The 14,112-nt window shown below is 30.3% G+C and overlaps 3 protein-coding genes and 1 long non-coding RNA gene across 7 annotated transcripts in view; 2 read left to right on the top strand and 2 right to left on the bottom strand.

The window, feature by feature from the left end:
* The window catches only part of LOC136779068 (DNA-dependent protein kinase catalytic subunit-like), a 13,298-nt gene extending 4,655 nt beyond the window's left edge, over nt 1-8,643 (top strand). The window contains exons 9-14 of the mRNA XM_066736388.1: nt 30-377; nt 440-595; nt 656-7,048; nt 7,122-7,827; nt 7,883-8,091; nt 8,179-8,643. Of these exons, the coding sequence (XP_066592485.1) occupies nt 30-377; nt 440-595; nt 656-7,048; nt 7,122-7,827; nt 7,883-8,091; nt 8,179-8,256 (7,890 nt within the window). The 3' untranslated portion in view covers nt 8,257-8,643. The remainder of the gene's footprint in view (nt 1-29; nt 378-439; nt 596-655; nt 7,049-7,121; nt 7,828-7,882; nt 8,092-8,178) is intronic.
* Nucleotides 1-8,985, bottom strand: part of Cluap1 (clusterin associated protein 1) — a 15,990-nt gene extending 7,005 nt beyond the window's left edge. For 2 of the 3 annotated variants that reach the window (XM_066736396.1, XM_066736395.1), the window contains exon 1: nt 8,685-8,787. In XM_066736396.1, coding sequence (XP_066592493.1) covers nt 8,685-8,733 — 49 coding nt within the window. In that variant the 5' untranslated portion in view covers nt 8,734-8,787. Of the gene's footprint in view, nt 1-8,684; nt 8,788-8,895 lie in introns of those variants that run through there. The other variant, XM_066736397.1, reaches the window with a different exon arrangement.
* LOC136779069 (transmembrane protein 62-like) lies at nt 8,927-13,852 on the top strand. Of its 2 annotated transcripts, none has more exons than XM_066736389.1 (13): nt 8,927-9,523; nt 9,617-9,728; nt 9,807-9,944; nt 10,046-10,369; nt 10,443-10,575; nt 10,878-11,033; nt 11,108-11,255; nt 11,330-11,452; nt 11,512-11,593; nt 11,659-11,787; nt 11,860-12,034; nt 12,099-12,326; nt 12,416-13,852. In XM_066736389.1, the coding sequence occupies exons 1-13, from the start codon at nt 9,320-9,322 to the stop codon at nt 12,447-12,449; spliced, it is 1,986 nt and encodes a 661-aa protein (XP_066592486.1). In that variant the 5' UTR covers nt 8,927-9,319; the 3' UTR covers nt 12,450-13,852. The 2 variants fall into 2 exon arrangements, with proteins under 2 accessions (XP_066592486.1, XP_066592487.1); XM_066736390.1 differs by having other exon boundaries at nt 9,402-9,523; nt 9,601-9,728; nt 12,416-13,849.
* Nucleotides 13,537-14,112, bottom strand: LOC136779077 (uncharacterized). The gene is made up of 2 exons (XR_010823517.1): nt 14,027-14,112; nt 13,537-13,794 (listed from the first exon to the last, which is right to left on the bottom strand). It is a non-coding gene; the product is annotated as an uncharacterized lncRNA (long non-coding RNA).

Below are 14,112 nucleotides of genomic sequence, written 5' to 3'. Positions count from 1 at the left end.
TTATAAAATTGTCTCTTTTCCTTTTATAGGAAATGGATTTGTTCAAGTCTTTGCATGATAAACGGATGTTTCAGTTAATAACTAAATGTGTAATGTGTCCTCAAGCACTTGGATTTAGCTCGTCGAATTTTAGCTTATTGGAAAAATTAATTTTATATTTAAAAAGTCTACTAAAGGCCTTTTTACAACCTGAACATGATCTACTTTTAAAAGACTTCCAAACGAGTCTTTCAGAATACATTGAGAAACATCCTCTCTATTATAATGAAACAAAAATAATTGCGAGAATGTCGAATTACCAGTTTTACGAACAAAAACAGTATATCCGAGGATTGATCTTATTAACAGATTATAATATTCTTTCTACTTTTAACGCGGTATGTTATATAAGTTGTATCAACATATTAAAAATGAATAACATAATAGCTTTCTATTATAGGGTCAAAGCATTTTAAGCAATATAGAGGAAACAATTAAAAATATTTTCCAGCTTTTATTCAATGCACAGAATGATCAGTTGATTTGTAGTAAATATAAAGCATCAGTCACTGAATATTTACAAATATTAATGAAATTATTTCTTGTGGATTATAAGGTAGCTTTAATAAAACTAATATTTAATGTATTTATTTTCTAATTAGTATATTTATTTTAGGACTCTACAACTGATTGTTTAATCGAGTTTATTAAAAAGAAAAGTATAGTATTGGACGTAAATGATAAAACTGTAACATCTGGAGAATATTTTTTTAATATGTTTAAAGAGCCTGTTATGCTTTATTTGTTAAGAAACATCAAGAAAACGTCAGAAGCGCTTCTTGATTTATTAGAAACTGATCCATCATTTACATTTTCGATATACGAAATGATATTCTTATTTATACAGCGGAATAGGAAGATACTAAAAGATGACATCGAGTTTTTAGTAGATAATCTTATAGTCAATTTTTCTCGTATTGAAAGAGCAGTTAATTATGTCAACTCGAGGAAAGAGAAATTAATTAATATCTATAGTGTAGCTGTTCGTCTAAAAAGAGATCCTATCAACGCTTTCCATGGCGAAGACTTTCGTAACTGGATCTTTAATCAAATAATTGAAAATCAGGATATAGAATATAAAACCATGATACTGAATCATTTTTTAATTTTCATAATCGATTCCAACTGTACTTCCGAAAACAAACCGGAATTATCAGCTATTTTAAAGGGCTTAAAAAATGAAAGCCTAGTGGAAAAAATGAATAATCAAAATTTAGTCGATAGCGTAGATGCTATCAAAATGACTAATTGTTTCCGAATTTTAATGAAATTACTTGTATGCTGTAATTCTGTATTAGTCTTTGAGTGCGTCGTATTTTTTGCAGCAGGCGCTATTAAATTTTTATTCCATGAAAATACTAATAAATCACTGGAAAATTATTATAAAGCAATTTCAAATGAACAATTTTCTCGCTCTCTGGAGATAGCATTTAAATTATTCATGAATATGGATAGTAGTAAAAATGACCGATTTGACGTGTTGCATAAATTTCTTTTACCAATGTTTGAATTTGGCAAGCAAAATGTGTTGGAAAAATTCTTTGAAGATCACATTAAGACAATAAATGAAATATTAGCGCAAAGTCTTTCTGGAAGTAATATTGATATAAGACGATCAGTAATCTCAAAAATAGGGTGTTACAACCTTCTTTCTGTAATGTTTGCAAAAATAGACTTGGATAAGATTGACGACGTCAATAGCGTTATTACAAGAAACGCAATGATGGAAAAAGTCGAGAAAGGGGATGAATTTATTCAAGCGCTTTTGTCAAACTTGCTAAGTGTGCGAGCATTAAAGACTTTAGATTCTGAGAATAAGGAAATAATGAGATTATTACACTGCGCGGCATATAATTGCTCAATTTCCTTAGTAAGTGTAAAAAAGACTGAAATCTATTACCGAATAGTTTTTGCTGAGAATCGTAAGAAGCAACAATTTATATGGAAAAATATCGTCGATTGTACCAAACGATACAATTTACAACAAACCGCTTCAGAAAACTTAAAACGACAGAATAAGCTTATTCATATTAGACAGACTACGGAGACAAGCGTGTTGAATGGTAATTCGAGGTTTTTCAATTCATACATTCGTAAATATAACATTCTTACATCAACTTTAGTTGAAGATATGAATGCTTATGATTTAAATGATAAAACGGTATTTTCTGCGCCAATCAGTCATTCGGAAAGTAATGATAGATCATCGAATCCTCAGAGTATGAATTTATTATTCGAATGTGACCAGCTAAATGATCACGAGTGTATGGCTCCAATTATTGGAATATTGCAACACATAATTCACAATAAAATTTCTATTCTTCCGAATGAAAAGAGTAATGCTGAGATGCCAGAATGGATGAAACATATTCATAATTCTATGGTAATAGAAGAAAACAAGAATAATAATATTAGATTATTTATGTTAAAAATGATTCTAAACTGTGAAGCTATCTTCAAACCTTATGCAAAATTCTTTCTCTTACGTATTATGAAAAATATCAAGGATTATTTAACTTTGAATCCATTAAATTATATTATTACAGATGCTTTAATAATGTTGGCAGAATGGCATCCTTTGGCTGCTCCTAAAGAGAATGATGAGAAAGAAATGGCACAGAAATTATTTGAAACTCTACTAGAGAAAGCATTTTTGTCAAGGGATGATTCAAGAAAGGGTAAGAGGATTCAAACCTACAATAATTGCATCATTGAAATGTTAATGGAAGCTTGGAAATCGTGTTTGAAGCTGCCAGAAAATATAAATAAACTGAAAAAAATTCCAAATCATTATATTGATATAATATTGATGAGTTTAATTAATCAGATGGAACAGCAAATTTTTGAGAGAGAAGATATTTTAACGCATTTAAAGAAAACAATATCAGATTGGTCTGATGCAAAAGAAGAGAGATGTATTATCAAAGCATTCGAATCCTTAGGATTAATTCTGAAATATTTAGAAACTAGGGTTGATGATGTTTCGGATGAAAAAAATTGTATATTGGATATTATCAATAAGACAATTAATGAAAACCAGTTTACTTTAAAAGAGTTGACTGTAAAATTTATATATGCCGTATCTAAATATTATTTACCCATTGCTGAGAACTTTTTAGGGTATTTAGCTCAAATCATAGGACAAATTGTTGATCCAAGCATTAAAGAAATATGCTTGAAAATATTTTTATTAATTCTTCCAAAGTTAAGTGAACCGGAAATTTTGCCATTCTTGGAAGACAGTAAATTTTCTATTGTGTTGGAAAACAAACAATTAATGTGCGAGGAGGTGGCACTACAAATTATTCGCAATTTGATAACTATTCTTACCCCAATAAATATTTTAACTTATATGAATCTTATTTTACCTTACAAAAATAACCATTATACAGAATTCAGAGAACTTGTATACGAAATTTTTATGGATTTATTTAGAAAATATATAAATTGGCCAAATAATGATGACCAATATGTGAAGAAATTACTTTCTATTTGCCGAAAGGTTTTGCAAGAGGGAATTTTGGACCCGGCTGAAAAATTGCAAAAAAAAGTGCTGGATTTTTTTACATCAGAAACTAATTTAAGAGAACGTTCTACGGACCGCTTGATCGATATTTTGAAGGTATACTCGCCAGACATTGAAGTCACATTTTTACCATTATTGCCACTGGCAATACTCGATCTTACATCGAAATCCAGTGATTATGAATCAAATATGTTCGAAAAGCTGCTTGAATGTGATTATAAGAATTACGAGATATCTACAAGCTGGAGAACCATGAATGTCAGATCCAGAGCTCCTCTTTTTGCCCCTTCATTGGCAAGTGAAATGAATCAAGTGTTTGATAAGTCGATTAGCTCTTTGCATACTTTATCTTCTTATTTTGAAGACAACATTGCTAGGACTCCACCTCCTGTTTTTGGAAAAATACGAGCAACGCAGGACTTGGAATTTGACCCAACTTATAACGAAGATATGCCAGCTGAAAATGGTTTCCATTCGACAGAAGATGGGACGGTGAACGATGATTTCAAAATTCCCCAGCCATTTTACAGTATTAGATCAAAACGACCCATGAAAAATTTTGTTGGTATCGATCAGTTTATACGTAACAACATGCTGAATAGAATTAAAGGCAGGAAACAAATTATAAAAGAGGAAGTAGCTAAACAAAGGAATATTGTACGACTTTACAGGAAATATAGAACCGGAGATTTTCCTGACATTGCAATAACTCATTCTACCTTGCTAGAACCGTTAAAGGAATTGATAAAGAGAGATCAAATTATTTGTAAACATTTTTCTGTATCAATTTTCTCTACGTTAATTGATATAATGACGGACAAAGAAACGATTACTGATCTCTTAAAAAATATACTCCAAAATTGTCATGGTAATGGTATATTTATTGATGTGATATTAGAAGTGATATATCAAAACTCCAAAATTGATTATTCTACCGATGTAATTGCGAGAATAACAAAAGATAATAATAATTTAATTAACATTGGTATACTCTTACTTGAGAAAACTTTGATTAATAGTGTCAAGGATGACGAACCTCCTGCCAAGAGAAAACATACAGAACGGGAAGCTACGTCATTTAATAGCGAATGGCTTCACTTGGCTGATCTTTACAAATCTTTAAAGAATATCGATGTTGTATTGAGTGTGTTTGGTAATAAAATATCGCAGGGCGCTATTCGTAAAGCGACATTGGCTCAGACTAATAATCTTTGGATGTCAGCCAAAGACGAATATTTGAATGCAATCGAAACAGAATCAAGGGCAATTCAAGATCACTGCCTTCAAGGATTGTTTGAATGTTATAGTAGACTCTCATCTTGGGAGCAAATAGATGAAAAGGTATATCAAGAACTGGACAATGATTACAACAATATTTGGAACGAGAATTCAAGAAATTGGCTATTTCCTTGGATGTTTGAAGCAAATCTTCATAGAATCTTTGAGAACAATAGAAAAGAAGCATTTTTAGAGGCATTGAATTCGTGGCTAGATAATGAAAGGAAACTAGACATTCTAAAACGAGTATATGGGAAAGATATGGCTATGTTCTTCATGTGTAACAATTTAAATGCAAATCAAGTGCGTATTTTTCTAGTAAATGGTTTAGAAGGAGTAAAGGATCAATGGATCAAACTGAGTCCACTGGCGACTCAACTGAGAGTTAAAAAATTCCAAGAGTTAAAGGAATTTAGTAGTATCAATACTTGTATCAATACTATTGAGATTTTGACCAGAGACGAAGACTTGTCATCCTATCAGAATGCTTTGAAACGTTGGCTTGAAGCAGAAAAATCTTCACAGGATAATCTTCCTCTATGGGATAAATGTATATCCTTCAGAGTTCACTTTCTTTCCGAACTGATCAGAAGCACTAATGCCACGGAGGTAAAAGAATTTTTAGAAATAGTTCGATCCAAATCAATAATGCAAATTATAGATTATGCATTAGATCTCAAAAATACGGAAATTGCATGGAGTCACATAGTTATTGCAAAAAACTACGATATTCATAAAGGATGTTTAAAGGATAGGTTCAAATATAACGAAGCTAGAACTAAATTTCTTGCAGGACAAATTCAATCTGATACGGGAGACAAAATGACGCTTTATCGCTCAGCATGGAAACGATTTCATGCAATTCTTCAAAATAATGAAGTAGATGCTTCATTGGGTGTTCCTGTTAGGCAACAGATACACTTGGTTGCTTTAGCATTAGCCAGATTATCATTAGATAGTGAAGAATTAGCTAATGATCTGCGCGAAGCTCCTGAAATATCAAAATATTTCAACACCGAAGATATATCAGGAAGTAATTTAGTCAAGTGCCTCAACAATTATGCCTATGAAAATTTAAAAACCTCCTGTAGTATTGCTGATGAGAAAAATATGAAGAACTCTTATTTAGAGCTTTTGAAATACTGTTACAAGAGTCTTAATTCACAGGAATCTACTGAAAAATATCTAGAGTTATCCAAAGATTTTGTTTATTCCACATTAAAAGCTATGCAATATAATTCTTTGGATGCTGCACATTATTTTCCATGTCTTTTGAAGCAAGAGTATATGGTTAACGATGAAACAAAGACTATTTTTATAACTGAATGCAAGAATATTCCTACATGGATGTTTTTGTCGTGGCAAGCCCAATTATTGTCACACCTTGGTACCGAACTATCTTCACTTGTAGCACCTATTATCCAAAGACTCGTCGACACTTATCCAGATGCTATAATCTACACACTCCGAGTAACAGCAGAAACAAATATTGAATTTTTCAACAGTCTAGAGGTGCTGAAAATTCGACAGTTAATCGACACTAGGCAAGACATTGAACATCTAATTAATGCCATGCAATTCGTTGTTCAGCCTGAGCTCTACTTGACACATTATCTTACCCAGCTCTTAAAAGATTTAAATGCCAATAAAATTGGTGCAATTGATTCAATGATCAACCATATTTATCCACAGAATAAATTTAATTCTAAGGGTAGATCACCAAAACCAGGAAGCATCTATGAAATGATTAAAGCACATAAGAATGAAATAGAAGATTTAAAGAAAAAGGAACATTCGAAGAGAGAAATTATACCAGCAATTTACGGAATAATTGGTGTATTGAAGCGAAAACTCGCAAAGCGTAAAGTCAATGCTTCACTCAAGTCTTATAGTCCTTGGTTGCACGAGTATTCTGGTGGTTCTTTAGAAATTCCTGGGCAGTATTCAGGGGATAAAAAACCACTGCCACAGTATCATGCTAGGATAATGAAATTTGAACCAGCAGTCAAGGTCATGGCTTCTTTGAGGAGGCCAATACAAATTGCAATTGTTGGTAGCGATGCCAAGAGCTACAATTTCTTGGTGAAATTTGGAGAAGATTTACGACTTGACCAGAGATTGCAACAATTATTTGGTATCATAAATAAAATCTTAGAAAATAATCTACAATGCAGGGAGCGACATTTATCCGTTGCTACATACCAAGTGCGTATACTTTAATCTATTATGCTCTTTATTATGAGTTAATGTCGTGTAATTCATTTTAATTTGGGTTTAGGTCATACCATTATCAAGGTCACTAGGCCTGATTCAATGGGTTCAAGACACAAAATCTTTGCAAGAGTTAATCAATTTTTCATTGAGCGATGGAGAAAAGAGGCGAAGCGAAGAGGCAGTTGTAAAATATTCGCAATGGATAGAAAAAGCTGCTCCAAAAGATCTTCTGTCCACGCAATACAAGAAGGCTGCTCAAGAGTATAACTCTTCTCAAGTGGCAGCAAAAATGAATGAGCTGAGATCTTCGATAAAGTGGGATACTTTGCGTAGAACTTTTATGGAAATTAGTCCATCCATAGAAAGTTTCCTATCGATGCGCCAAAATTTTATAACGACTTATGCAACAATGTGTGTGGCCCATTGGATTTTAGGAATCGGCGATCGTAACTTAAGCAATACTCTTGTCATCGTTGACACTGGTAGAAGTTTGGGTATTGACTTTGGTCTGGCATTTGGAGGTGGAATTGATCAGAGCATTCCAGAACTCGTACCATTCCGCTTAACCAGCCAGATTCTTGGCTTGTTACAACCTTTCAGCGAAAAAGAACTTTTTGCTGCAATTATGACTCATGTTTTAAGAGCACTTAGACTCGAATGTGGGCCTATTTTGTCCTGCTTGGACATATTTGTGCATGAGCCGTTAAATTGGACAGAAAATATCAATAAGACGCTGAAGGAAAACGAAGAAGGAATCGAGTGTAGCAACGGTAATGTTATCGATGATCGCCGATTTTCGTCGCATAATTTATAATCTTATTTTAGGTAAAGTTCAGTGGGTACCGAAAAAGAAAATACTGATTGTTAAGGAAAAGCTAAATGGTATAAAACCATCGACGATAATGCTGCAGCAATTTAAAGGTTGTCATTCGGATCAATATTTTGAAAAATATTCCAAAATCATTACAGGGGAAGATGAAAGCACTAAATTACGTTTTAAAATGCGTGATACAAATTTATCCGTTGAAGAGCAGGTAATATTAATGAGAAAAATCATAGTTTTTAATATATCTGTGACTGTAATTGCGACTCATTGATTGGCTTTAATGCGGCATTTTTAGGTCGAGTGTCTGCTAGATGAGACAACTGATTTAAATCTCTTAGGGCGCATGTATGTAGGATGGAGACCTTGGATATAAACCCGATACACATCCAATGAAAAAAAAATTTTATTTAAAACATTTCCACTTTTTTACGGTTTTTAAACTGTTATCTTTTTTCCAATATACTAGAAATATCAAAGTGTTTTAACTTTTTATTATCATCAATAAGTGAATAACATAGCTCATTGTGTTTAAAAAATATAAATAATAAAAGAGGTGTGTAAAAATGAGTTAGTAAAGTAGGGATATATATTATTTATTACAACAATAAAAATACGTGTGCGAAAAATCTGGTTTCTTTTGCTGCATTAATAAGGAAATCACATGCTCTTGTCTTACTTCAACTTACTACATCATCAGTTCAATTATAAAACAGATTTTATAAAGGTGTAGGTACAATAGGTACTTAAAGAACAAAAATTAGTTAGTACAAGGGCATAATATAATATATGTTTATATATTACCTACTACTGTGATACTTAAGTACTTGTATGTATATTGTGTAGTATACATGTAGAAATGTAAATTCTGAAAGAAATTGTCGATTTTCCCAATGACACCGGCTAAGTTACCATATGTCATGCGCGCCACAAGCAAGCAATGCTATACAATACACACTACCACACACTATTGCACTAAACAGCCCTCTATATATATATGTATATATATTAGAACCTTTATGCATGCATGTACATATACACGTTACACGTCTGTTGCGATATGTTGTTTATTTTTGATCCTTTAGGAAAGTTTTTCAACTTCAACAATGCTCACACACTTCTGTATTCTTAACAATAATATAACCAGACCAGTGCATGTGCTTTGCAAAATGCACTTCAATCTCTTTTATTCAATCGATTGATATAATTTATTAAATGACACCTCGAAAGTCGAATTCAGCAATTATACGATATCGTCTTCCAAACAGAGTGCTTCGTTTAAATCTTTAATTAAAATCAAACTAATATCTTATATTTCAATCGTTTTATTCGAACAATCACGTAAACTTTCTATTATTAATTAATATTAATTTTTTGTTAGTAAAATTGGAGTGATAAGAATTTGATATCCATTGATAAAATTTCGTAATTTTATTGAAATGAGAATAGCCAAGTCTACCGTGATACTTCTTATATTCATATTAATGTTGTCAATATTTGTGGCAAATGTTGCTGATCTTATAAATGTTGATGGGCACATTTCTGTGGAAAATTTAAATCATGGAGAAAAAAAATTAGCATGGATGGAACCAAAATTTTACACAATTAATAACTCTTTTAATTATCTTATGTGGTTCATTCAGGTTAGAGTTATAACAGTTGATTATAGTTTTTATAAATCCAAACTGATTAATATTTTTTCTTATGCTTTTAATATAAGCAATCATTTTTTTCAGATATCGGATATGCACATAAGTATATTTAGAGACTTTACAAGGATAACCGAATTTAAAAAGTTCTGCAATGAAACAGTGGATGCCATTAAGCCGTTGGTTGTACTTGCTTCAGGTAATAATTTCATTACTCTAACATTAATTCACTTGGTAGCTGCATGTTATATTATGCTAATAATTGAATAACTCATAGGTGACTTAACTGATGCAAAAACTAAAGACAAGATGGGTTCTACACAAGTTTTAGAGGAATGGAAATACTATAAACAAATAATAGATGAAACAAATGTTAGTCGTAAAACATTGTGGCTAGATGTTAGAGGCAATCATGGTACTATTGAAATATAGATCCTTTATTTCTTAACAGAAATATTTAATATCAAAAAGACATCAATAATTTACTGATTTGTGACTTGTTCTATTAATTTACAGATAATTTTAATATCTTAAATCTTCAGTCTGATAATAACTATTATAAAAATTATTCTATTCAAGGAAAGAAATACCCAAAGTCTTATAAATATGAATTATCAGCTGGGTCAGAACTATATACATTTATAGCAGTCGATGCTTGCCTACAACCTGGGCCAAAAAGACCTTTTAATTTTATTGGAGTTTTAGATGAATATGAAATTAGAAAATTACAAGATTTTATGGATCAATCTTTGAAAAGTAAAACTGATTATATATTTTGGTTTGGACATTACCCAACATCCTGCATATTGTCAACAACAGAAAGTATTCGTAAAATTATTGGTAAGTTAATCAATAGATATTCCTTCTTCCAATCTCTTTGGTAAAATAAGCTTTGTTAATATGCTGTACATAGGTAAATATAAAAAAAGTATGGTGTATTTGTGTGGTCATTATCATACACTTGGGGGTACAGTGCCTAATATGTATACACTGCAACAGGCTGGATTTCTTGAATTAGAATTGGCAGATTGGAAGGATAATAGAATGTAAGGACCACATTATTTTTGTCAAATAAGCTGGTTTAATTTTTCTTTTTCATTAATTGCATAAAAAATATGCATTTTTTACCTCAAAGCTTTTATTTCCCTTTATTTGCATGTTGTGATGTATGTACATAGGTTTATGATTTTTGCAATAGTATTGCTTTTTTATAACTATCACAATCCTCATAAATGCTGTAATATAATTGTAAAACATAGATATAAAATATACAGCCAAATCAATAAATATTAAGAAAACTCTTGACAAAATATTTGATTAATATTAAATTTTAGATTTTTTGTAATAGGTATCGATTAGCGGTAATAGATCATGGTCAGTTCTCTTTTATTGATATTAAACATCAGGATTGGCCAATTGCTTTAATAACAAATCCAAAACATGCATTATATATGATGCCACAAAGAGAAAATATACAATCAATTATAAAGTCTACGCACATTAGGTTATAAATTTTAATTATAATAACCCATGCTAATAAAAGTTTAATATGGTCTTAACTAACATCCTTTATTTTAGAGTTTTAGCATTTTCTACAAAACAAATTAAAAGTGTCAAAGCTCAGCTTAACAATAATGGCTGGATTGAATGTAAGCATATAAAAGGACCATTGTATGTTGTTCCCTGGAATTCATCGCTTTATCTAACTGGAATCCATACTATTAGTGTATATATTTATATTACATATAATGTATATGTAAATAATATCTATCCACATTAAAATATTTATAAAAATTATAGGTACAAGTGATAGATGATGGATCTAGATCTAAAGTAATTTCACAACCATTTTCCTTAGATGGAACACGTCTCTCTTTTCGAGTTTTACCAAGATTTTTGCTTATGTCAAATGCTGTCACTGTGGTAAGATTTTATTTTCATAATCCTAACTCTTATTAATATTGTTAATATTGTTTTATCAGTTTCAGTTTTTATTCGCAAGTGTACTGGTTTTATTAATAGCACCATTGTGTATTTTTCGAATTCTACATATATTGTGTGAAGGTAAAATTTTTAAATATTTTATTAAGAAATTTTATCTATAATCTTATAACACATTATCCTTTTAGGTAAACGTATAAATCGGCCAAAAATAAGAATGAAATTCCTTAAATGTATTATCAGGAAATTGTGGGTATTAGCTACTATTGATCGTTTATTTTTTCCTATTATTTTATATGCATTGTATTTAACTATTGGTAAGTAATATTTTTACTCAACTAATGATGAATTGGAAAAAAATGACATCATCTTTTTAATTAATTTTTTAGGTCCTTGGACCATTGGAGAGGTGATTGAAAATCATATAGGAGTCATTTTTGCATGGGGTACATTTGTTGGAAATTCGTACTTACCTGGAGGTTTTACTTATGTTTATGGATTTTTTCAATTATTTTCCTTTCATTTACCCTTAACAATTATTTTGAGTCACCATGCTGATAAGCGGTAATATTTTATAAATAAATAATACTATTTTTTAGAATAGAATAATATTAGGAGGATTTTATAGATTACAAAGAATTTTAAAAACCGAAAGGAGAGCTCCGTCACGGTTATGCCTTTTTTGGCAACATTTACCAATACTTCTATTGCTTGTAATGCAAATAATTATGGCCTATTTCTTCTGGCTAGCATATGGAACATTGGCTATTATTTTATGTCCTCTACGTACCTGGAGTATTGTCTTAGCTATTATATTGTGGTATCAAGTACATACGATGCCGCAAACATGTTTTAGGTATGTTGAATTTCATAGTTTTATTAAATATGCACTTAATAATAATAGTTAATAATGTTAATTATTATTTTCTTTTATATTAAAAAAAGATCGGCTTCTGCAATATGGTCAACTAGTAGATGAAAGATTTTCAAGAAACGTGATAAAAACAAATTGAATTATAATTATGAATCATAACAGTGAAAATTTCAAAACATCTAAAATTAAAAAGTTGCAAATTATAAATTTAATTTGAACGTGTCTAGATATCCATTTCTGAGGGTGCTGCTTTGGTCATATTTTTATATAAAAAATTACGAAATATATCAAGTTCTGTTAAATTCTAAAGGCAATAAGTAAAATACAATTTAGATTTGGGTAAAGTTTTATTAAAAATTTATAAAGTAATACTTGTTTTAAATTAATAAAAAGGACTGAATTTGAACATATTTCGTATTCAGTAAGTACAAGATTTCTTTAATAGTTCAAGAAAATATAGAAACAGTATTTTAGTCTTCCTATAGTCGTATCATATTTTTATTTCTTGAAACTCAACAGGTCTATAGTTAGCCAAAAATTTAATTTTGGAAAGTTTTGTATCACTCAAGACATTAGAAAATAGTCAAAGTTATATGTGTTAAATAAATACCACGTAAAAATTAAAAGCTATATCCCCACAAAGCTAATGATACTCATTGAAGTTTATAAAAATGTATTCTTCATTTATGAACTATTTCACTATATTTTTCTATACACAATGTGATAATAATGCTTTACTATTTATGAATTAAGATATTCTGTATAATTATAGAGTGTAATTATTATGAATACGAGCATTTAGAGTGCTTGAAAAGTTAGCAGCACGTTTTTAGTAGCATGACAGAAGATATAATGTATTAATTGATTACTGACTGTTAAATCAATTTGTTAAATATTCTTATAAATATTATAGAATAGATTATATTTTTGATTTTCAGTTAAAGCATTGTAATTGTGACTTACATAATACCAACTGTTATTTATTTATTTTTAATGTATGACTGTTACATTTTTTTCCTCTATCTTACTATATTTTTATATTAAAAGGCGCGGTACATTTTCGACGACAAGTACATATATACATATATATTATAGCCGTCGAGACACTACTGTAATACTATTATCCTAGATTGAATCCTTACTATAAATACATTTGAAATGCCATCATTTTTAATGCTTTTATTTGTTTCCATATTTTTTAATACCTCTATTACATTTTTATTTATCTTTTAACAGATGGTCATACATTCAGTTATTAATATTTACATTTTAAGCTGAAAGTTTCTGAAAGTATATATTATAATAATAATAATGTAATTTTACATATATGTTAGAATATTGTTAAATAATTTATTTATTTGTATAGAAGTGTTATTTTATTTGTGAATAGTAGATTTAAAATATATATTATGATGTAGTATGTGTGGCATGATAACTAAGTATGATCCACCTGCAAGTAAATAAATTATTAAGATGAAAAGAGCGTGACTGAATGTTATACAATATTAAATGTATTTGTGCTTTTATATTAAATATTCAGTTTTTAAAATGAAAAATAATATTTATTATTGTATTTTTTTTAACAAAACTTTTAACGAAATTAAGATACATGGGGATATATAATTCAACAAAACGCTCAACTAACCACGCGTGTGAGCTCTGATAGTTATTACACTACTTACACTGCGCCGAGTCCGAGTGCCGGCGGCGGCGACCGGCGTCAGCCGTCAAGAAGAGTCGAGCTCGAGAGTAGTCGAGAGTACCCGAG

Source organism: Prorops nasuta, unplaced genomic scaffold (assembly GCF_024137725.1).
Source record: "Prorops nasuta isolate Cenicafe-Biocafe unplaced genomic scaffold, Cenicafe_Pnas_1.2 PNAS00015, whole genome shotgun sequence".
NCBI classification, from domain to species: domain Eukaryota; kingdom Metazoa; phylum Arthropoda; class Insecta; order Hymenoptera; family Bethylidae; genus Prorops; species Prorops nasuta.
Note: the sequence above shows the minus strand (reverse complement) of the source record. Positions and strands in the feature narration are given on the sequence as shown.